Source organism: Tyto alba, unplaced genomic scaffold (assembly GCF_018691265.1).
Source record: "Tyto alba isolate M040663 unplaced genomic scaffold, T.alba_DEE_v4.0 Super-Scaffold_10, whole genome shotgun sequence".
NCBI lineage: Eukaryota > Metazoa > Chordata > Aves > Strigiformes > Tytonidae > Tyto > Tyto alba.
In genome coordinates this window covers 2,587,859-2,611,305 of record NW_024881262.1, presented here as the reverse complement: position 1 = coordinate 2,611,305, position 23,447 = coordinate 2,587,859, and the positions used below count along the sequence as shown (strand labels likewise).

Here is a 23,447-nt window from a genome sequence, read left to right as displayed (position 1 = left end):
CTTCCCCCGGAGGCGGGAAACGCCGCCGGCCCCTCACAGACAGAGCGGGTCGCCGCAGAGAAAAGGGGCTCCCATCGAATTATTAGGACTGAGCCCATTAGTGTTTTAATCAGCGAGTTGGACACGGTGATTTATGCTACGGGAGCTCACTGATAACCGTCGTCATCAACCGCTATCAAGGGCTGGGCGACCCCTCACTCATTAGAAACAACTACAGAGCTGAGCTCCTTGTCAAAAGAACAGTAGGGCAGCACTGCGTGAAAAAGGGAAAAAAAAAAACCAAACAACCTTCATGATTTATGCAGAACACATCTTTTAATTCGAAACACTTAGAACAGCAAGGAAGTTTCCGTTACATCAGCATTACAGATACACAAACAGGATATCCCAGCCCGTGAAGTGGACGCAGTTACTCTGCACGGCTTCCCTCTAGTGAGCACCACCATGAAAGAAAAAAATCCTCACATTTGGAGTATGCATACGATAGCTGTTAGGATCAATGGCATACTATGGAAGCTATAGTGTCTACCAATATTCTCAAATATATAAAAAAAATAAATCCCCCGCTATTAGGATTACACCAGGAGCGTAGTCTTTCATATCAGAGAATACTCCAAGAGCCATCCTGAAGCAGCCTGGCCCTCTCTGTACTCCTGACTCTTTCCAGCAAGCTTTTTTTTTTTTTTTTTTTTTTTTGTGGTAAATGCATATATTTTCCCTCTGGAAACAGGCATACTTTCCCTCATTGCATTGCTACTGGTGTCACATACAACAGTGTTTCAAAGCAGCCCAAAATAAATAATGTACAAGTCATTTTATGCTGTAGAGCAAGCCAAACAATAACTGTAAATAATAAATAACTTTATTAAAGAATTACAGTTTCAGATGTTTCTACATAGAACAATTTATTTTGCATTACATTTTAGAATATTGTTTTGCATAACAAAGTAATCTGTAATGAATTTTAGCCTCTTTCCACTCTAATTTTAAAATCATACTATGTACTTATTTTATTGATTAGATATAAGTATTGTGCTTTTTTATCTCAGTAAAGCATGAACAAAAATTTGTCAGATGAATACTGTTTTCTGTTAAATAGCAGTGTCTCTCAAATAAAAGTTTTCTGAAATTATGACACGAAAAGCTTTTCTGCTGTTTATTACTGGGAAATTTAAATGACATACCTAGGAAATGCCTCCATGGCCTTATATTCTCAGTGACATTTATTGCAAAATTGATGTTGTCTTCAGGGTATGGAAGATCAGGCCCTGGAGTTCTACTCTTACTTTTTTAAGGAGAGTAAAAGCATCCTTTAAATTCAGGGTTCTGGCAGACATCCTCTGGCAAGCCTGTCTCTGGTATCACACAGTTTCACTACCCTCCCCTTACCACCCACTCACCTCTGCTGCTCGTAGAATGGTCCAAGAGCATAAACATATTGCCACTAGTGTTTGCTCGAATATAGGGAGAGACCATTGCATTAAACAAGCAAACAATTCTTCCCTGTGTCAGGGTTCAACAAAATACTTTTGATTTTTTTTGCACATTAACAAACAGAATTAAATAATCATGATTTAAAGGCCATTTAGTTTTTAGCCAAATATATATTAAAGTTACTAAAGCTATTTTATCATATAAATCTTTATGGCTACACTCTAATGTTTTAGCCTTGAAATATATGCTATAGTGCTAATGCTGTAATGTTATAGTCTATAGAAACTATTTGCACTATGACATGGGGATCCATTCTGTGTAACAAACCAGCACAGGAATGAAACATTTCCAGTACAAAGACCTTTCCTGTTCTCGGTCAGACAGCTGGCTTTCCTCTAGAACATCAGACTCTTTAACCAAACAATGACAAGAACATCAAGGGACGTGACGTCAGTGTTAGTTTTCAGATCATTCTACATCCACTAAAGCAGGACAGAAAAGAACACAAACACATCTCAGCTGAGAATATGGTTTCCTGTATGCAGAGCCCTTAGCTTTTTAGAACAGAAGAAATGGTATAATCATTCATTATCCAGTTACACTACTGCCTACTCAACCAGTTTCTCCTACAGATTTTTCTGATTAATAACTAGTAGTTACAGCTGAGTTTGAGGACACAGTGGTATTATCACACAGTAATTAAAAGCTACTACAGAGAATCTCCAAGAATGAAAAATAATGGGCCACCTCCAAAGTAAATATACAAAGGATGAGAAATACAGAATTGACAGTCTAGGCACAGAAAGTAAGAGATGCAAGCACAGCTTATAAACATAAGAATGCTGATAAACTAAAATTTAAAGTATTTGTCATTTTAGTATTTCCTCTCACTTTTCTTCATGTTAAAATCAAGGTGAATCTGAGGATTCTATAACAATTTACAGTATGATTTTAAAGATATATATATATACACATAGTGGCTACAGTGTATTCAAATTACTATTAATTGCTCTATCACCTAGAAAATTAGTAATTATTTCAGCCACACAAAATTAAAAGAGAATTTACTTTCTGTGCAAGTTAGTGAGGGAAAAAGTAGTTCCATTACCAGGCTTAATAAAAAGTCTGAGACTGGTGCAGTTGTAGCAGAAAAATCTTTAAATCAAAGTTTTTATTTAAAAAAAAAAAAAGAAAACCAGAATTACTGATAATCCATTAAAGTGCTTTTAAGTGGGAAGCTGTTGTTTTTTTTAATTTACTGAAACTATGCAGTTTCACCAAGGATCTTAAGTTTTGAAGAACATTCAGTTGTCAAAAGATCAGAGTAGCAAGGCACGCTAATGCTTACTAAAACAAAAAACAGAGATTGGTCATATATATGTGTATACTTATATGAACATAAGCAATGCAGCACCGTTATCTTTGAAGAAACTCCATTCATGTGGAGAATGGAAGCAATTTATTTTTTGCTGCTTTTGATGGGGACGTGTCTTCCTTTCACACTGAGATTCTCCGAAGAAACTCTCGGCTCCCCAGAACCCGCAACTGCAAGTGGTTTCCCTCTGAAACAAACAACAAAAATTGCAACCACCATATGATATGGGGGTGAGGGAGTATATATTTTGTTAATTACTTATGTGGAGATATTTTAGTTGTAAGACAGATTTGACTGTCCCTCCAAAACTACTTCCCCTGTTGCCACCATAGAGTTGGACCGTTCCCTCATCTTGCACACTTGATGAGAAGAGTGACACAGCTTAGTTTGAAAATCAAAGTTGGAAGTAAAGCAGGCTCCGTGATAAACGTCTAGAACAGAAGAGGTGCCGGAGGGAAAGTGCTCTGTGTAGTTTAAGGATGAGGAGTACTTCCCTTCTGTATCATTCTCTACCAAACATGCAACTGATAAAGGCATCACAACTTCCACTGACACTATGTCAACAGGAGAGGAAAAAACCCGGAACTTGGCAGACAGCAGTCTATGTAGGGGAGCTCATGCGTTTACAGGTAAAGTCCTCGTTCCTGATTTTAAGATTAGAAAAGGTCTCATTTGAAATCTAACCCTGAAGAAAGTGGAGTGTCTCTCTCCAACTGTATAGAAGGTGCCTTTCCTTCTACCCAGGAGAATGGATCAACCTAGCCCTTAATCAGGTTTACACCTTAATGCAATGAACCCAGTTTAATGACTGGGGGGGCTGCTACAACATTTGCACATAGTTGAGCTAAGAGCACTGGCATATTTCTCCAGAAGAGAATTTTGTCAAAATTTAGTTAACAATATACTGCCTTACACTCTTTTTGGTGGTATCATGAGAAAAGGAGGAATAAACCGTGCTATTTCTCCTCAGATTTCTAGCAAGCATTGTAAGCATTCATGAACAGATTGCTTCAGAATTGAATTTTCATTCTGTTGCTAGTATTTCCTTATTCTTGTAGGAGACTATTTTTACCTTCTTAATCCATCTTCCCTGGGCACGTGATGAATACTTCTGTATTTTGGAGCTTCTAAAGTGCCCCTAGTTCTAGATGGCTTGAACTTCATAATCTCTTTCTGCCACTCTTCATCAAAGGTCTGGGCCTCAGCTGAAAAACAGTTAAAGTTTACTTTTTATTTTTAATAAATGCAAACAAGGTAGGAAAAAACATGTAATGAAAATTGGGGGTTTTGAACAGTGTTTTTTAAACTTCGAGTCCATGATTCTCCATGTGGCCTGCGAACTATTTCTAGGGGATTTGTAAAGGACAACTAAAAGCTTACTACCAGTAGGCTTACGTTTGAAAGATAAAAATAAAAGAAACTGGAATTCACTGTGTTGTAAAACTATATGCACATTTTAACTACACATCTCTTACATATGTATTTTATATTAGCCACAAACAATCACGTAGGAAATAGTAAAGTTCTGTTAAAAGTACTTTCAAATATGAGCAGCTATTGCACAAACACACAGCATCCACAGCACTGTAACACAGCATTTTCAAGTCTGACTGGTTACTTTAACTTAGGTTGTCCAGATTTATATCAACTAAGGAAACTTGATTTGCAGACTTTAAAACTGTCTGGAAAACAGTCCCTCTTAAGATGTCTCAAGCTGGAACTTCAAAATTGGTATGTGAAACAACAGTGTAAAGTCCATTAGAGCGCTGCATAAAAAGACATACTTTCATCCAGGTTGATGAATTCTTGGTTCATTTCTTCATCACCAGTCTTGCTGTTCTTTGATTTTTTAATGACATGAGCACGATCATGAATATGATGACCAATAGCCATTTTTTCCAGTCCACTTTCAGAATCCTTAAGTGCTTTTCTTGTCTCCTTAACCTGTACAAAAAAGGGAAATACATGTCTTTCCAACCAAAAAAAAAAGAAAGTTATAAGAGTTAAAAAGATACCCAATTTACTTCCCCAAAGGTTTTTTATCTTACTTTTGAAAAAGTTCGGTTTTACAGGCTTTTCCAATTGTCTCATTTACTGTGTTAGCTGAAAATACACCAAAGCAAGCACAGATCAAGTCTATTTTCTTTTCGCCAACAGACAGGAAGATTAAACAAGAACACCTAAAGCTTCTTAGGTAACGTATGTACTGGATGTTAATTGTGGGGGGAAAAAAAAAAGTCTAGTCTAAATATACTACACGCAGACAAGTCTTCAACATTCTCCTTGACAACAGAACGAGTAACAGCCGATGCGAATATTCCCAGCATGAAGGGACAACTAATTACCAAGTTGTCATGTTGACTGGCTTGAAACCCAGGCAACCACTTATCACTGTGTTCATAGGTATATTATTAGAACCTTTCTGATAACTGAGTGTCTGCTTGAGCTTGAACATATCCCACAGCCAATCACGCTCAATGGCCTTTAGTGCTCGCATATAGTCTTTCATGAACCTTGCTTCAGGGTTCAAATTCAAATTCAAATTTCTTAGCAGAATTAGATGCAACAGCTGCAAGGAAGTCAATGAAAGGGCATCTTCATCTGCAGCGTTACGTAAGCATTTAAAAGTGCTTGAGTAAAGGGGGTGATCTGAAGCCATGTTTTGCATAAATAGGCTGCCTCTTGCTATCTTGCATTTTAGACGGAATTTTAAATGTACAAGAAGAGGATTAATTACAGCAAAGTAGAAAGGCATTGGAGACTGCCTTGAAGAATCAGCTGTTCTGGCACTCAATTTTTCCAGTCTCTGATAGGCATACAATTTATTTAGAGGTATACTTAGAAGCATACAAATTACAAAGAAGAAAACAGCAGTTTAGCTTAAGAAGTCTTTAATATAGAGCAGTATTTAAACAGACATGTATTTTTCTAAATTATAAGAGTAACTGTCTCCAATAAAAAGAACCTTCAGGAAACTGTGGTTTGGTATAGATGAACTTAAATTCTGATAATTACATACCACCTTTTTGCTTCATCTCAGGACTACTTACACCTCCTGGAGCTGTGCGTGTCTGAGCTGAAGCTTGGAAAACTTTTGGTGGTTCATCCCCTATTTTGGAGTATGTCATCACAGAGGAGGAGCTGAACGTGTGTCCATCTGGATGGATGGACAGGTCATCCTAGAACCGACAGAGACTCCTTATTAATAAGAGTTTAAACTTGGGGATAATAGGTACTTCTTACATTCTGAGACTATCTTATTATGAAAAAATACCCCTCTGAAAAATTAACCCTCAGTCCTGGCACCACAGATATGGCCTATTGGGAAGAAACTTTGGTATTGGGTATGTCCTCACTCTTACCCCAGGCTTGTCTGGTCACAGGTCTCCCCATGCCAGGAAACTCAACAAATGAAAACCATGGGCAGCAATAAGCAACTGCTCAAATGTTTGCCCTGGCACAGTTTAGCTTGGGAATGAAGATATAACCTGTAATATCAGTCTTGCCACACACAGTAAGAGTTCAAGTGAAATAGGACTTGAGCAACAGTGGTTACAAGCCATTTTACAAGTCTAGTAAACCACAGTAAATATACTCAGCAACACTTAATAGATGATCAGTGTTATCTTCAAAGACTGTGAAGAAAGAAGCAAGAAGCAGCACTGTAAATAAAAGCAGAGGAAAGTCTATATGCAGGGAGTCATTTAGGTGCCTGTGGTTTGGTTGTTTTTAGGTATACGATAGCACTTTAGACTGCTCCTTCACTGAAGGTGTCAGCTCTGGCAACAGCCAGAGACCAGATAACTTACAGCAGTTCTAACCCTTAGAGAATCAATCAGACAGTTAAAGTACCGTTGTTAGCAAATAATCAGCGACAGCATAGAGAATTATAGCCATGATATAGTCTGGGAAAAAAAAAAAAAAACAAAAACAAGTAAAATTCTTGCTATCTGCTTGAGACTAATAACCTTTTTCTTGGCAGGACTTTCCGAGTAATTTTTTAAACAACTGCCATTCTCCAGTACAATTAATTTTAGAACAAATTTTTAAAAACTTACAAATTTTCTTTGCATTTCCAGCATACTGTTTCTCATATTTGACATCATCCTGTCCATTGCAAAAAAAGGTTCCCCAAAATCTGCATCCTGCTAAAAGAAATTAAAATTAAAACACAAGTCTTCTGACTCTTCAAGTTCTGAAGATGCTTTTTTACATGCATTTTTAATGCAAATCAGACCATCAAAAAAGGTTTGCACAGACTGCAATTCATAGATGTAGACAAGCCAAAGTATGTATTTTCAAATGAAAAACTGAAAGCTAGCATTGTGAGCTTGATTGTTAGGTTGGAGTTACTAGAAAGACAGAAGTGAAAGATTTGACACTCAAATGTCAAAATAAGCTCATATTGTGGCCAATTTACAAGAACTATTTTCATATACCTTCTAACCTAACTAGCTTCTGCTCTAAGTACTATATGACCCCTCCATGTCTTATAATCTATTGAAGATCAAATTATCTCTATTATGCAAATCCCTTAATGCATATGGAATCGCACCGAAAACACCTCCTAGCAGACACAGCTGTTCCTTCGCAGGAATAGTGGACATAACTCATGAAAGTGCAGTGTGGAAAAATCAGAGAACCATATCTTGGTATTTTAATGGCAGCTTAGTTACTTGCTGCTATAGATGCATTCAACAACACATTCATTAGTTATTTTCACATGAAAGCAGAAGATCCAGTGTTGCACAAAGTATAGCTAAGACAGGTTTACATGCACAGAATGTTATTAATGGGATCTGTAGCTGATGGCATGTACCGACCACACTGACAAAAGCCATCTTTGGAAGAAAACAAAGCAAAAAAAAAAATAAAAAAAAATAGGGAGACAGAAAGTAGGGAAGGGCTGAACTCTCCTAAGTGACCATCTGGGAAGACAGCAGTGCTGTCCCAAATGAGCATCCTCCTCTGGGCTCCTCTCCAGTGCAGCAGGTGGTGATGATACAGATGATTTTTGCCATGCTTTTCCTCTCCCACGAGCTTTTCCTCAGTTCAGACTCCCTGCCTGGCTTCTGACACGAGCAGCTCTGGCTGGAGGACCCCGGTGAAGAGCAAACCCCTCGTGCTGGTTGGTGAGCTGATGGACAGGCACACGCCTAGCTGTGCCACCACCACGAGCTGCTCCGGAGGGACTGAGCGGGGGAAAACAGCTCCCAGGGGCTCTGCAAAACCCAGCAGCTTCGGCAAGAGGCAGGCTGCCGGCAGCCCTTCGCACTACCAAGGTGCTGTGAAACACCAGGATGCTAATTACAACAGCAAACACCCCGCTATCCTCCAACTACTGGGAACCTATGGAGTTAAATTTAAATAAAGTCATTTAAATAGCTATGTGTTTAAAGGTTTAAAAATAAAATCTGCAGTTTAAACACAAAACTAAGAAAAATTCAGGTGTCGAAAATCTTCAGTTTCTTTCTTGAATAGCAAGAAATCTGAATCCCTAAGAGCTGTCAAAACCTCTGGGCAGTAATTCTAGACAACTTGGCATCAGATCATTGCAAGTGTCAGTAACTTCAGAAAATTGCCTTCTACAGTTAGAAATCTGAACGTTAACCAATGACATTACATCATAATCAGCTGTACCTATGGAATTACATGCCATAAATTGGGGCGGAGGGAGTAAAACCACAGCCTGTGCGGTCAGTAGCAAAAGAACATTAATTAGCTACTATACTTTTTGCATACAGCAAGTTGCCTGCTTGTGCCTCCAGAAGAGATAATTAATCAAGTGATACTTTTAGATTGGAAAATTCAAAGACTTGTGCTTATTTTTATCTGCTCTGCAAGTGACAGCCACTCTAAGCGACTGGTTTTCAATGTGAGGACTCTTGAAAGCCTTCCGAGGGAGGCAAAAAGCTCCATGAGGGTCATAACAATAAACTTGCTTTTTCCTCAGGTACTTTTTACAGATCTTTTACAAGATATTCCAGACCCCCAACAAACTACAGCTGAAAACCATTCCAAGCCCAGTTCCAGTGGAAATTATGTCTCCAGAAGCTGGCCGGTCTTAGCTGTGACCAGTGCCTTGCCGGTATCACAGACACACTCCAAGCTGCTAGCGTCCGTCCACAGGCAGCACTCAGAGTTTGGGGTCTCTTTCCAGAAATTACGTCATTCATATCCATCAGAGACAAGCACTAAGGGATACATCACCGAGCAGAAAAGCCAGCTGCAAAGTTGTAATCTTTCCAATCTTAATATCAGTGTATTTAGTCTACCCCAGCATTTTCATTTACTAAGAAAAAAAAATTCTTTCTTGAATGACATTGTTCCATATATCTAAACACCAGCAAAAGCAGTTTGCAAGCACGCCGAGACTAGCCTTTGTCCATGCTTCAGTTCTGCAGACAGTATACACATACTAGCAAGAGCTACAAGGATTACTGCTCCTAGGATACTAACCACTCTACCAAAGCCTGCGAAGGGCATGAGGGAGCAGCTTGTTGCCTGGAAGAAAAAGCACCGGCATCTTTTAGTTATTATACTTGTTATCAGAAGTAACCTTCATATACAGCAGCTGATATTAAACATTTCCAATCAAATAAAAACAGTCACTCAAGAGGACCTTGGTAATTTATAGTACGCTACAACAACATAATACAAAGTAGTCTCTGGGTATACAGAAGTAATATATTTATACTAATGATATTGGAAAGCGATAGCTGTCACCACATTTAATAAGTCATATTCATATGCACGTACTAGAAGCACTTAAAGCTAGAAGTTGAGAAACATTTGTACACCATAGCAACCTCTGTACCAAAATTATTTAAAACATGGCACAGTGCTTCAGAGATCACTCGCTTCTCTGAAAACACTTCATTCTTCTTGTGCCACAGAATTCCATCATTGAAAGCTGATTAAAAACAATAAATCAGTAGTCCCTTTAATGTAAATTTATGTAATTAAATTTCAGAAGGCTGGCATACAATTTTAGAGCTTAAAAAAATTAAGTGATGCAGCTGACCTGCTCACAAGTATTCTTTAGGTATTACAAGAGATTAATGTAAACATAAAAGATATTTCTCTAAAATATCCATACATCCCTTGCAATAAACAAAATGAAGTCTAACTTGTCAGCAGTTTCAAAGGTCACTGCAAAGAAGTTCTAGGTAAATCTATCATCATATACAGAACCACCTGAAGACAAATCCCCCATGAGCAAATTATATTCTTCTGCAGTGGTATAAATAGATGTAGCTATAAACACCAGCAAATACAGTTCCTGTTTGATCAAGTGATATTGAGTATCCCTATATGACAGGGCACTGATATGCTGGAAAACACACTGATGTTTCCAGGACACTAAGGTTGGAGAGTTACATAAAAGCCTACCTAAAGAAAGACTAGTTAGACAGAAGTACTAAACACTTTACAGTAACGTTAAATACACAAGGAAGGAATTATCCAATTCTTGAATACCTTTATGCACTCTCTCAGATTGCAGTTCTGTCTAATAATGTAGAAACAGACAAGAATAATACATATTTTTGTATATATCTATATATACACCAAGTGCAAACGAATAGCCTCAGAAATAAAGATGTTAGTCATAAAAAGTTTATAAACTATTTGTATTATAAAACATATTAAAAGCTGTTAAATAGTTGCCTAATATATTGGACAATCAGATATCCGAATGACACTCTCAAGACGTTTTACCCCATTCCTCCTGCTCATATCCTTTCCCCCTCCTTCCCTTCCTCTAAGAGACTAAAACCTGACACTGCAAACCTGCTTGAGAAAAGAAAAGCATTTTCAAGTTTGAATGCTATATTGCTGCACATCGAGTTGTTGCAAAAAATTCTGTTCCTCTTAGAGCAATTTCAGGCATGCTTCAGTTTACTTAAACATAGAATTACAGTATCAGTCATCAGCATGGGTGATTTTAACAAAGTATATTTTACATGATAGTAAAGACAGATTTTTATATCTGAAAAATGGGTAACTATTTTAAGTGTTTGAGTCACTTCTGGAGGGAAACAAGTAAAAGCAGTTTGAGACTACTACAAGGCTCAAGTAATCAGTGCTGTCTTCTGCGACACCTGACAACTCTTAGGTGAAACATGCGAAACATCAAAAACTGTTGGAAAGATTTTTAGCAGGTGTGGAATTCTTTTGTGCTTATCAAAATAACACAGCACTCTTGTACCTTTAACTTCTTTCTGGAACCACAGATAAAGGTCTTCTATCCCTCACATTTATCCCTCACTGCCAAGAAAAAGGGACACAAACCCCTCAGCTATTAGGGTAAGGTTCCACATATTCTTTTTCTAAAGGAAAAAGGAATCTGGCCTGTTTTTAGGCACCTACTGAACCTAAGAATCTCCTTCAGTAGAGGAAAGATCATGCCCTAATTAGATCCAGCAGCATCTATATTTGAAACTAACTGGCAACGTATGAGCACGGAGGAAAGAATCTGACAGTTACCCTTTTGACTTGTAGGTGGTAGTCTGTGTTTCAGCTATGTTTATTAAGCTCTATCTATCTAGGTTTGAACAACCACCACCAAATCTGGCCGAGTTCCACAAGCCCTTGTAATGTCTTGTCTTCCAACTGTTTTTTAAAATCAAATGCGATTCGTTACAGTAAGAGATCATGCAGCTGCAAAATATTTAGCCTGGTAGGGGGAAAGGAACCAACTTCAAACGTAGATCCTTTCTAAATACAGCAGTTAGGTAAGGTTTAGCTACAGAAGCTTAAGATCCATTCGTCCCGCATGCTCAGAGAGTTTAAAGGATACTTTATGTAAAACAGATCATTGCCAACCTCTCAGTTTCAGGGGGTAATTTACAGAATTACTCAGTTTTGTATTGCTATCCCTGATCTTTAATTCTTACAGTCTTCTGTCTGGAGAAAACATTAAGAATCAGACCAAATACAGAACATGAAGCCTTTATTCACAGTTGCAAAGTTGGAACACGGTTTAAAATATCTATGTAGAAACTATTTAGGTGGCTGAAACACAGGTTTTTGTTAAATCAAACTAACATAAATAACTAGACAGGAGATAAAGTGCAGAGTGAAGGCATAAACATACCAAGGTACCTTTTTAAGTAAGGTTAGCATAAAAAAGAAGTAAGTGTTCAGAGAAGGCTCTGTCATTGGATATTTTTAATGCCTTTTGGTAACAGAAACATTTAATACATAATATTTATTAAATCAAACATTTGATAACTATTTTTAGGGGTTTTTTTCATTAAATATTGTATGTTTAATGTCCAGTAACATACAAACTTGTTATAAGTCCTAACATAAGTTTGCCTGTGTTAAGCAACAGGCCATTAAGAAACCAAGAGAGATATTATTCCCATTTCACTCAACCATGAAACAATCTGACCAAGGTTGCAATAGCTGAGCCAGGCCTCTGTTTCCATTGGACAAAGATGAACAGAAATGGAAATGTGAAGCCAACTACATTACTAGTAAATGTATATTCCATGTAGCAATCCCTAGAGATTAAGAAAATACTTACTCTGTGATTTCCTCTTAGAGCAACCTGAGAGTCCTGGCGTGCTCTTCGATCTACTGTTCTCTCCCCACCATCTGTTATACTGAGAAATGGATCTCGTCCAAAAGGATCAGAAAAGCTTCTCATCATCTGCCGCATGTATTCATGGTGTGCAGCAAAAGGATCGCTGAAAAAGAGATATTTCGCATAGAAAGTCATCGGGTTTTATTTCGAACTATATAATATGGCTCTGAAATTTTTAAAACTCAATTTCTGTAATCATTCCATATGGTCCTTTATTCAAATTCTTTATTTTAATAGGACCCAACTGAGCAATCTCTCGTTCCTCACAAACTTTCACTTCTTTCACTTTTCTTCCCATCTCTCAAATTGGTTGGGTGTTTTAGTTTTTTTGTCTTATCCGCTGCTCTTGGGTGTCTGTATTGCTTTTTTTCTTTCCTCATCTTTTCCAAAAATATTCCATCCTTGGCAGCCATCTTTCACAGCAGCCTACGTTTACTATCTTCCAGGAACTATAAAACTGACCTATATTTTACTTATCACTACTTCTACTTCCAACCCCTGATATTAAAAGGATTATTTTTTTTTTCCTCTCCCTTTTTAACTTTCATCTTCTAAATCTTAGCATAGTACTACTCACTGTGTCCCACTATATTCACACACACACACACACCACACAACCCCCCCCAATTTATTTTTCTGGCAGCTCCCGTTCTACTTTCCACCCTCCTCAACCCACATGCTCAAAAACATATACTGTAAATTCAAGCCAGCTCCATCTCCTTTACTTTAGTCGTCCACCAACGCATCTTTGCCTTCCTCTTCCTACCCCTCCACAAATCACGTTCTCACATCCCTTTTCTCTGCTTAAGAAGAGTTTTTTGCTTTCCTGTTAGTTTTCCCCCTCTCCTCCCCTCTTTCTAAACCTCCGTTCCTGAAAACCTACAGAACCCCCACCAGTAATCCCAAAGACTGGTTTGCAGGTAAAACATTGCTCAAGTTGCTCTCCATTACAACTTACTTAATTCTTTGCATTGTCCAACTTGAACAAGAACTAAATATTGCTAACTGAGGCCAAAAGAGGAGCAAAATATGATTTTGTCAGAAGGACACCATATGAGCAGTACGGTTGCCTGCGGTCTAAGGCTACAAATTACTGCTTCATACAAAAAAAACATGCTTCATTTCCTCCCTTCATCTCCAGTCTAATTTTCCCCTTTGCTATTCCTCTGAACACCAGTTTATTAACGTTAATAGTAATTTCCCAGGTATGTTTACTTAGACTTAATAGTACCTCATCTTCCTTCCTATCCGTTTCCTGGCACTCCCCAGACACCTCACACCCTCATTCCCTCCAGGACACCGCAACCTTTCCCATCACATCTCATGCCTCTGAAGACAAGCTTCAGGAAGCTCCTCTGACTTCTTCAATACCCCATCATCTCTCAAAAATCAGAACAGCTTTCCTGTTCACCCCAACCCTTATCTCCAGTCCCACGAAAACCAGTTTCCACACCATGCAGCCATTCCGATCTCTTTGCTTTGCACTCTCTTCTTGTGCCAAAGTTGCATTTATTTTTTTTATTTTTTCTTTTAAGTAAAAAAGAAGTAAGATTACAAACACAACGGTGGATTAATTTTCAAACAAGATTTTTTTTTAAACACAGCAAAACCCCCTTAAGCTACACACGAACTTAACTCACTCCAGTGCAAACAGACCCTAAGAAGTAGTTTAACTACTGTCATTACACAGACCCTAATCTACCCCACTCACATGACTGCTAGCTTTAATTTCAGTCCTAATGTGATAAGCAGCTTGCACACAGTGAGTGTCCCCTCACTTTTCACAGGATGAAGAACAGATGGAAAAAGCCACTGCACAAGCCAAGGTGAGGGAAGCACACAAGCACTACCACAGTATATGCATACTTCCATTGAATCTATTTTGACTCCACAAATAAATATGAACTGTATTCCATCAGTAATTTATGCATAACAAAACCTCTCCCCAATCCCTTCCAGTTCAAAAGCAGGAAACTCGTAAATTATCTACAACCCATCACAAGCAACACAAGATTCCAGAGATTTAATGAAGAAAATTGGCTGAATTTAGTGCGTGTAACATGCTGCATCACCTGAAGTAAAAATCATGCTTCCTACCTTGTGAAATTGTCCTTTTTGCCTTATTCCAATTTCTCTGGCAACTTCTTTTGGCCATTTACCCTCCACTACATCTATTTGATACACTCATACCCACATCTAAAACCATGGGGTTCTTAGTTGGTTTTTTTTTTTTAAATTAAAGGTGTATGAAACCATTTAAAAATGCAGCTCCTTACTATCAGAGACAGGGAAGTAAGATATAATACTGTTGGAGTGACAGATTTAGGAACAAAAGTGAAGTCTCCCAATTCCCCAGGGCCATTTCAGGGAGCCATTCATTAAAAGATCTAGTGTTGCCAAGCCTCAAAAGAAATACTGCAATTTTGGTATGCTGTGGAATAGGGCAAAACCAATGGAAAGTCAACAGAGAATCTGCCTGGAAGATGCGGCTTCCAAGGAATTAAACCTACCACCTTGATGGCTCTGATGACTGAAACTCAAACGATAACTACAAGAGGAGTATCTATCTATATTAATAGATAGGTAGATATTAAACAAGCAAAAGTCTCTCCAGTAGAAGATGCAAGATCTTAAGTTCTTTGATCAAGTCACAGATCTTCTAGGATGAGAACATGTATAGAACATTCCAGTTCAATTACCATTGATCACATCTGACTTAAAAATCTGACTTTTTTTTTTGGTGGTGGTGGTGCAGGAAGAGTGTATAAAAAAGATACTTTTGATAAGACAGATTTGATTTTTGCACACTTTGCACTACTATACCATAAAAGTGATGGGGAAGAAGAAAGGGGGTTCTATAAGGTTTGGCATACAGAATTTGTGCCCTTCACATGTTAAGCACCACAAGTTATTTTCAAAACTGAGTTCTGAATGGCAACAAATGTTTTATACATTTGCTGTTCCACTACTCTGCAGCAACAAGTTTTGCCTAATAAGTAGTTAATTTGACCTTCACCTGACATTCAGGTATTTGCAGGGATCAATAAAGGGAACAAAAATGTTCAGCCTCTGAGACTGTGACAGTCTCCAACGGGTACACCAACTGTATGGAGAAAGAGACAGTAAGAAGGCCGATGTTGGTAATACACATGCAAGTGAGGATTTTCACTAAGGTGCACCTCACTTGCTAAGTTCTTGTATGATTCAAGCTTAAACTCCAAAGTTTAAGACTCTGTGTTCCAGCTGAAATCCTTTGGGGTGTTCCAGTAAAGTACAACGTTTGCTCCTTCAGAGTATGTTTCTGGTCAGAGGAAAAAATCGGTGTCCTAGAACAATAAATTCAGCTTATTATTCTTGAAAACTACTTGGTATTAGTTTTGGGTTTTTGTTTTTTGTTTTTTTTTTTTTTTTTTTTTTTTTTTTTTGTTTTGTTTTGTTTTGTTTTGTTTTGTTTTGTTTTTTTCTTAGGAAGTTACATAAGCCTGAAGTTGCAGATTCACACTGGAGATAACACCTGGAACAACAAAACAAAAGCTGTGTATTGGTAAATTAAAACCAGAGGCCAATTGCACTTGGCAGAGAAGACACAACTTCTGCAGCTGTCCCAGCCATGAGGGATGAACCTCAACAGGGCCTGGGCAGCATTCTGGCTGACTGACCAGTGCTTCCCCAGGGCAGCTGCTCACAGATGGAGACATTTCTTTTAACCCAGGCACTATTTCCAGTTCAGCAGTCAAAATCTCTCCTTATGAGGCAACAGAAACCGATTATTACACTATTTTGGAAGCTAGTCTTATCTGAAGTAATAAGCTCATTTTCTTAAGTGGATGCAAAGCAGATTTACAAGGACAATGCCAAGAAAATTAATCCCAGTATCAATCTCTCTCATCTCTTTCACACACACTCCCTTCCCTTCTTCTGCAATATTTTTTCCTCCTAAGTGCATCAGTGGCTACAATAAAAATGAATGAATAAAATTAATAAATTGGAGGTAAGCAACTGCTATTTCTAAAGCATGCTAAAAATTACTACAAAAAAGACAATTTCCATTATAATTATTTTCATTTCATGCAGAGGATTTGCATAGTGAACTTGTCTGCGTAGTGTATCCTGCATATAACTGATGAGTTGTTACAATAGTGAGCATACTCCTAGAAACCAAATGTCCTAATCCACCTTGCACAGCTTGAGAAACTATCCCCCTGCTAGGGACGTGCTTTTGCAGCTAAGCAGTAGATTCTCCTTTAAGTGCTGCAAATGCAGCCTCAGCTAGAATATCCTGTAACTAAGAGATAAAGTCAACAAACCCACATCACAAGGCCTGATGCCTTACCCTTCCTCATCCACCCCCCAGCATTACCCCTTATCTTGCTTGTAATTAAACTCCACAGAGTTAAATACCACGTCTTTAGAAAAACTAAAATCATTCAGGCTCCTCAGAGTTCTCTGATCCCATTCTTAGCTGCTCCAGATTACAGTTTCTGACAAAGGACATAAATTGGTGCCAGATAGATATTTCAGCAGTTTTGGCTATCCCAGCACTCTAGGGGAGCATTTGCACGTTGCACTATTTGGATTTAAATTCCAGCGGCAAATAAAGACTCACATGGGGAATAAAGCGATTTCAGAATTTAACACACAGACCTGCTCTACCCCAAGCACCACCAGCATGCTCAGGGTACAGCAACCCAAAAAACACATTTTCTGAGCTAAAGCATCAGCCTCCACTCAGGAAGCTGGCACAAGGCAACAGTTTGCCTTGACTGATCTCCCACGCGGGTTTGCAAAGTTTTAATGCAAGAACACCCGGTGTTACCTTTAGCGTTTGCATGGACAACATGAGCTCAGAAACAGTCTACAGCAAAAAAAAAAAAAAAAAAAAAAAAAAAATCCAAATAAATCGAGAAAAGCGAAAACATCCAGCACCTGTCAACTAATTAAAAAAGTGAAAAGATAACCAAGAAAAACAAACTAAGGGATGTGAAGATTTCTTCTCAGTAGGTGTCACTTTGAAATGATGATTATCTTCTTCCCCGCGCTGTGAGACCGTAAAAATTACGGGCATTACAGAAGAGGGTATAAGAGACAAGACTCTGATATTTAAAGTCACTGACAGCAATTTAACCCCCTGAGTATTTTTCTGGGACGCCCCGCACGGCCGCCGGTGCCGGGTGCGCGGAGCAGCGCGGCGGTGAACCACACCGGGCTATCCCCGCCAATCGCTCCCCTCCCTGCCGCCTCTGACCCCCCCACACACCTCCGGCCCCCCGGGGCTCGGGAGGGCGCCCTCACCGAAAGAAGGGGTCCTCCTCGAAGCAGCGGCCCAGCCCCCCGAACATGGCGGCGACTCCCCGGCGCTCTGAGCCCCCCTCGCCCCCGCCGCTCCCTCACGGCGGCGGCCGCTACCCCACGTGACAACGCCCGGCGCCGCCATTGGTCGCCGCGGCTGTGACGAGCACAGTGGGGCGGGGCTCGCCGGCCGCCGCCGTTGCCGTGGCAACTGGCGCCGCCGCGCGGCCCCGCTCCTGAAGGTTCCACGAAGCGGGAACACCCCCCCCCCACCCACACACACACGCACGAAAGCGGGGACCCCCCCACGAAAAGGAGGGTCCCGCACCCTCACGCTGCTCTCCCCACTCTGCCGAAGCCCCGCTTTGCCCGGCTTTGCGGGGGTACAGCGCCCGACGGGGAGTAGGCCCGTCCCCCCCCTCAGCTCCTGTCAGAGGGCTGTGGGTCGGTGCTGCCCAGGCCGCTGCCCCGTCCTTCGCAATTTTAGAAATATTTTTTATTTTTTTTTTTCCAGTAGGTGGCAGCAAAATAAAGCGGCCGCGTTGTTCGAGGCGGGCTGCGGCCCCTTTGCCGGCGGCTGGCAACCGGCGCTTGCCTGGGCCGCGGCCCCCGGGCCGGCAGCGGCACCCGGGAGGCCTGTGCTCAACTCAGGGATGCACAGCCCTCCCAGCAAAACATTGCGATGAAGGAAGAAACTACGGCTGAAGAAAGGCTGTTTGCTCGCAGTCGCTGCTCGGGCTGTGGGTGGCCATCGCAGCCCTTGGTGGATCAGGATTACCTTTCTCTCTGTGCCAGCCAAGCGCTGACAAGGCGTATCTGATTTCTGAGGCTTTACGGTAGTTGCCGTCTGGCAGGCAGTTCATTCTGTATTGCTTAACTCTACTGGCTTTGGGAGCGAGACTGGTTAGGATTACTGGTTCAACAGAAAGGGAAAAAGAGCCCTTTGTCTTCTTGGCAGGAGGAAGCATTCACACGGCCAGCTATAAAGGAGAAACCCCTCAACAAACCCTGTCGCTGGGCATGGTCGTCAATGGAAAGTTCCAGGGAAAGATTGGAGCAAATGCGTGGGGAGCGTTATCTAGGTTTGCTGAAGAGCGGAGTGGTTGTGAACGTGTAGGGGTGTGGATAAGAACTGTGGTTATATATAAACTTACTTCTGAAGGAGGACAGTTTGAAAGAACCAGAGGTATGGGACTCTCGCCTTCGTTCTTCATAAAATGGGAGAATTGTGAAGAAAAGCATTTATGTGTTTGGAAAAATTCTCCTGGTCTAGATGGCAAAGAGCTGTGAGCCTGGGGGTTGTTTCCTCTCTTGCATCTCCTGTCGAGAGCTAGGTGAAGGCTCTTCCCTCCTCTCCTCACATCTCTTTCAATATCCCAGTTTTTAGGGGAATGATAGAAAATATGCCCCGGACAACCAGGTGGGAATAGAGAGCTTCGGAGTATTTATATGGCAGTCAGGAAAGTAGATCCTTCGTTCCACTGAGATCCATCATGCTGCAGAAGCAGCTCTGCTGGTATTTGGCCCAAAGTGGAAAACAGACATAAAAGATGAATGAACTGAGCCTGCAATATTTTTGAAAAATATCTGTAATCGGGTGAGCATTGATTTTGCTGTCTACTGATGTAGACTTCTCTTTAGATCCTAGCAAGTGGTGATATTGCAGCCTTAAGATGCACTCCAAGTTTGAGCAGTTGTTACAGTGAAAACGTTTATACTGACTGACTGGTGGGCAGGGAAGCATGACAGAAAAAGGGTTACCCATTGATTATCTGGGTGAAGTCTGTGAACTGTTTGTACATTTCTGATGAAAGATTAGCAAATAAAACAAATGAGGCGGTAGTCATGGAAGTGAACTCTGCCGCTTTGGGGCTTTTTATAACGAAATCTTGTGCCAGTTACGATGTTATCAAAGAACTTTTTTATTGCTCAGAGACAGAATTCAAGCTTTGTTTCAAACCGCACACAAAAATATTACAAACGTCGTAGTAATATCATCCTCTGCACTGTGGTTAGTCTTTCAATCCGCAGATTTTAAAGCTCTTTAAAACTCCTCTGAAGCTAGAGTGTATTCATACTAGAAATGCAATAAGCAGCAGCTTTAGCATAAGTGATTAGGTCATATACGGTGCTCACTTATTAATTATTTCTCATTATATTTTGATTAATAGACAGATGCCCTGGATCAATTTGAATTTGCTATTATAGCAGTTCATTAATATCCATGACACGGTACGCTAGAATGTTCACTTACTACTTGCTACAAACCAGCAAGGTGAATTTTCTTTAACATAATTAGTGTGTCAAATACAAAATCCTGAAAATAGTTGTCCTCCTGGAGCTTTATCTTCTCAAAATGTTTGTTTTGGTGTGGTTAGCTTGTTTGCAGTCTTCTACCAAAACCTCACTAAGTATTTTTTTATAGTATTTATTTACAGCTTCTGAACATGGAGCCAAAACAGACGCCGAGTTCAGTTAGCACCGTGCAGCCTTTGTATGAATTCAGCCGTGTAAAAAGAATCCTCTGCTGTACAACGTTGAACAAAAATGTAGAGCCTTCCAACAGCTGTTCAGGGTACATCATATCATCTACAGTTTGCTACCGAATTTTATCCGGTCTCTGACTCCAAAAGATGAAATTTCTTTCCAAGTCAGAGCAGATCCAGAGCTGGATTACTGGGCAGATAACTAAGCAATAGGAGTCCCAGTTATTGTTAATTTTTCGGCTGCTAGTGGGAAGATGGGCCCTGTTAGAAGTGAGCTCATTATGAGAGGCTCACTAACACGATAAAGTCAGTACTCTATTTGCACAGAGTGATATCTCTAATTGCTCAGGCCTTCTTATGGTTTGTGTCTGCTTGAGTTAGATTTCTTTTGTGTAGATAAAAAGACTTCTGTAAGAAATCACCTTGGTGCTACAGCACTGTCAGTCTGGAGGGCATCTCCAATGAGATTAATGATGTCTGCCTTAATATAAGAAAACTTTGCATAAATGAGATTATGGGTTCTGCTGAAACCTGCCAACTCTTATTCATTTGCAGTAAATATTATCTTTAATTAAAAGTTTTAAGGTATCTTGTTCCTGAACTAATGAGATCTACAGTGATTTCCCTTAGGAATTAATTTACCTTCTTAATTCTTATTCATTTTGGTGATATGACTATTTAAATCTGATTCAGACTTCAGAGCTTTGTTGAACATAGTCATCTAGAACAAAAGGTCATTTTGCCATACTGTCGTTTTGTTGGTATTTATAATTCTCTGTTCTCTCTCGGTTCCAAAGATACGTGTTTAGGTTCCTGCCCCAAACATTTTGTACTAACACTTGTGTTCCTCTTAACTCTTGATGCTGAGCGGCTCTTTTCCACAGCTATTTCCCTTTGGCTTACGTTTTCTGTTCCATCCAGAGTACAAATCAATGACAGTGATGCTGAAAAAAGATCCTGATTGTGATCAACTTCTTTAGAATAGCACAGCTATGTAAAATATACTAAAATATGTGGAAAATGTTTGGCGTGAAATACAGGAATATTTCTGCCTTTATAACCGGGTAGCCATCAGCTACATTTTCTCTACAAGGATTATTTTTAACCAGTAGGGATGCTTAACACTTAGAGGTGAAAATTGCATTCCTGCATACATGTTTAAATAGGCAAAGCACCAGCCAGCAACTGGCCTGTGAGAAGGAGAGCCAGAACCCATTTTAAGATTGTGCACCAAAGGACAGTATTTCCAGCTAGATTTTAAAATATGTAATTATTATAACTAAATTACAAGGTTCCCTTGTTTAAAAAATAAATATGTGTTGGAATGAAAAAGTAATGTGAAAAGAAATACCTGGTTTGCATACACAAAGAAGACACCAAGAAAAAAAAGAAAGAATAAATGCTCCTTAGTTCCTTAGCAGGAGACTTTTCTATTGAAATCTAACCTGAATCATGGGACATCCTCCAAGTGTCTTCACTGGTGCTCGAGGATGCCGGGTCTGACACTGATGAAACGTCAGATGGTTTAAAAGTGGGATAATTACCCTAATGAAGTAAATGGAGCAAGACAGAAGTAAAACTATCTCTCAGTGTTGACCAAAGGTGTTTTTGTTCTTGACTCTGGTGAAATATAGAATACCTCTTCAGAAGTATATTGTCAACATTAAGTAGATAAGTTGAACCATATTTTTTGTAAGATGCAAACTGGGCAAGATTATTTCCTGCTTTTTATAGGAAGAGATTTCTGTCTTTTACCATTATTCCAAAACTTTCCATTTTCCCACCCAAGAATCTGTGATGGAAAAGATTTCTGTGTACACTCTGAGACTCTCTTTGGGCTCCGTATATAATTAGGAAATATCCTTAAAATCTCCTGTTCTGTCTTTGAATTTGATTGGAAAAAATGACTATTATTGACAGACGGCCGTCGAAACTCGGGGCTGTAGAGATTCCTGACCCTGCGCTTGCACCACCGGTGGGTAAAACCCATGTTCTGTGGCATCAGCAGAGCGTGCGCTGGGACTAGCTATATATAGAATTGTCACCGATGTCTACAAGTTGTTGATAACCTTCCATTTATAACTTACTCGCAGACCAACTTCCTCCCATCACACACAAATTAGAGGATTATCAATAATGTATGAACTAATAAATAATGCTTGCGTGCCGTTGTCAGGGCAACAAATATCATTTAGACTGCAAGAGCGATCCTCGTCCTGTGTCAGGTATATTTGAAGTCTTCATATCTGAAAGGCTTCAGCGAAGTAAAAGAAGGAGATTTTTTTGTGTGTTTCTTTGAGGCAGCTGAAGGGAATGATGAAGTGTATTCTGTTAGATTCACAGAAACGGCAGAGTTTGGCTCTCTTTTAAAAATTAGTAGTGAATCTCATTTACTTATTTAATAGCTGTTTACGAAATACCAATATAAACATTGCAGGAATTGCCACACTGGGTTGCCTTGTAAATCTGCGTGGTGTCCCGTGCCTTATTTACGAGCTCTCCAGATTAGATGTTTCATAGGAAAGTGCTGGGAAGTGCTCAAGATCTGCCTGCGCCGCAGCCTGCCCTTGGCCTGTCGTGACTGTGCAATACAAACACGCTGCTGCAGGGTAAGACTTTGCTTCTTTTTAAAAGTAGCTGGATGTTACTTCTCAAATCATCTATGCAAGCAATAATCCATTGGAGAGTTTTTTAAGTTTTTGGCTTTAATTACATCTGGTAGCAATGAATTCCTGAGTTTAATTTTTCCTCACGTGAAACAGCATTTCTTTTCATTAGCGCTAATTTTGCGACCTTTTCCTCTATCTTCTGTTCTTGTTTTTCTTTAGGAGGGTGAAAACTGAGGCATCTAAATATACATATTCATAAAAACAAACCCAAAGAAACAAACAACAAAAAACCAGTCAAGACCTGGCCCCAGTGGGAGTGTTTATCGTTGATTCCAGGATTTGGTCCAAAAATAGTATTTGGTTAAATGGGTTCCGTTGCCATCGTGTACAGTAACTATTGATTGACAAAATCTTTGGCAGCACACGTTAAAGTATTAGGGAGCAGAGGGAGCTTTGTTCCCGAGTTACTCCAGTAATTTGCAGCTATCTCATTTTGCCATTCCCAGCGGCCAGACGACCAAAAAATACATGCTGAAGAGGCTGAACAGCCGTCCGTGAGATGACGTATTTATTTCTCAAATCCTGGCGACTTCTCTGTGGCGCTGGGAGGGAGAGAAAGAAAAAAAAAAAATGTACTCTAGGCTCAGCACTGTGGCATCCAC

General features: G+C 39.8%; 1 protein-coding gene across 4 annotated transcripts; it reads right to left on the bottom strand.

Moving 5' to 3' along the window:
- Window positions 1–296: 296 nt before the first annotated feature.
- On the bottom strand, window positions 297–17,804 carry MLF1 (myeloid leukemia factor 1). 4 transcript variants are annotated; one of them, XM_033000102.2, is made up of 7 exons: window positions 17,694–17,804; window positions 12,342–12,504; window positions 6,868–6,957; window positions 5,860–5,988; window positions 4,594–4,753; window positions 3,882–4,014; window positions 297–2,996 (listed from the first exon to the last, which is right to left on the bottom strand). In XM_033000102.2, exons 1-7 carry the CDS (start codon window positions 17,738–17,740, stop codon window positions 2,894–2,896), a joined length of 825 nt encoding a protein of 274 aa, XP_032855993.1. In that variant the 5' UTR covers window positions 17,741–17,804; the 3' UTR covers window positions 297–2,893. The 4 variants fall into 4 exon arrangements, with proteins under 4 accessions (XP_032855993.1, XP_032855996.1, XP_032855995.1 ...); XM_033000105.2 differs by having other exon boundaries at window positions 17,659–17,765; XM_033000104.2 differs by lacking the exon at window positions 6,868–6,957 and having other exon boundaries at window positions 17,694–17,802.
- Between the last annotated feature and the right edge of the window lie 5,643 nt (window positions 17,805–23,447).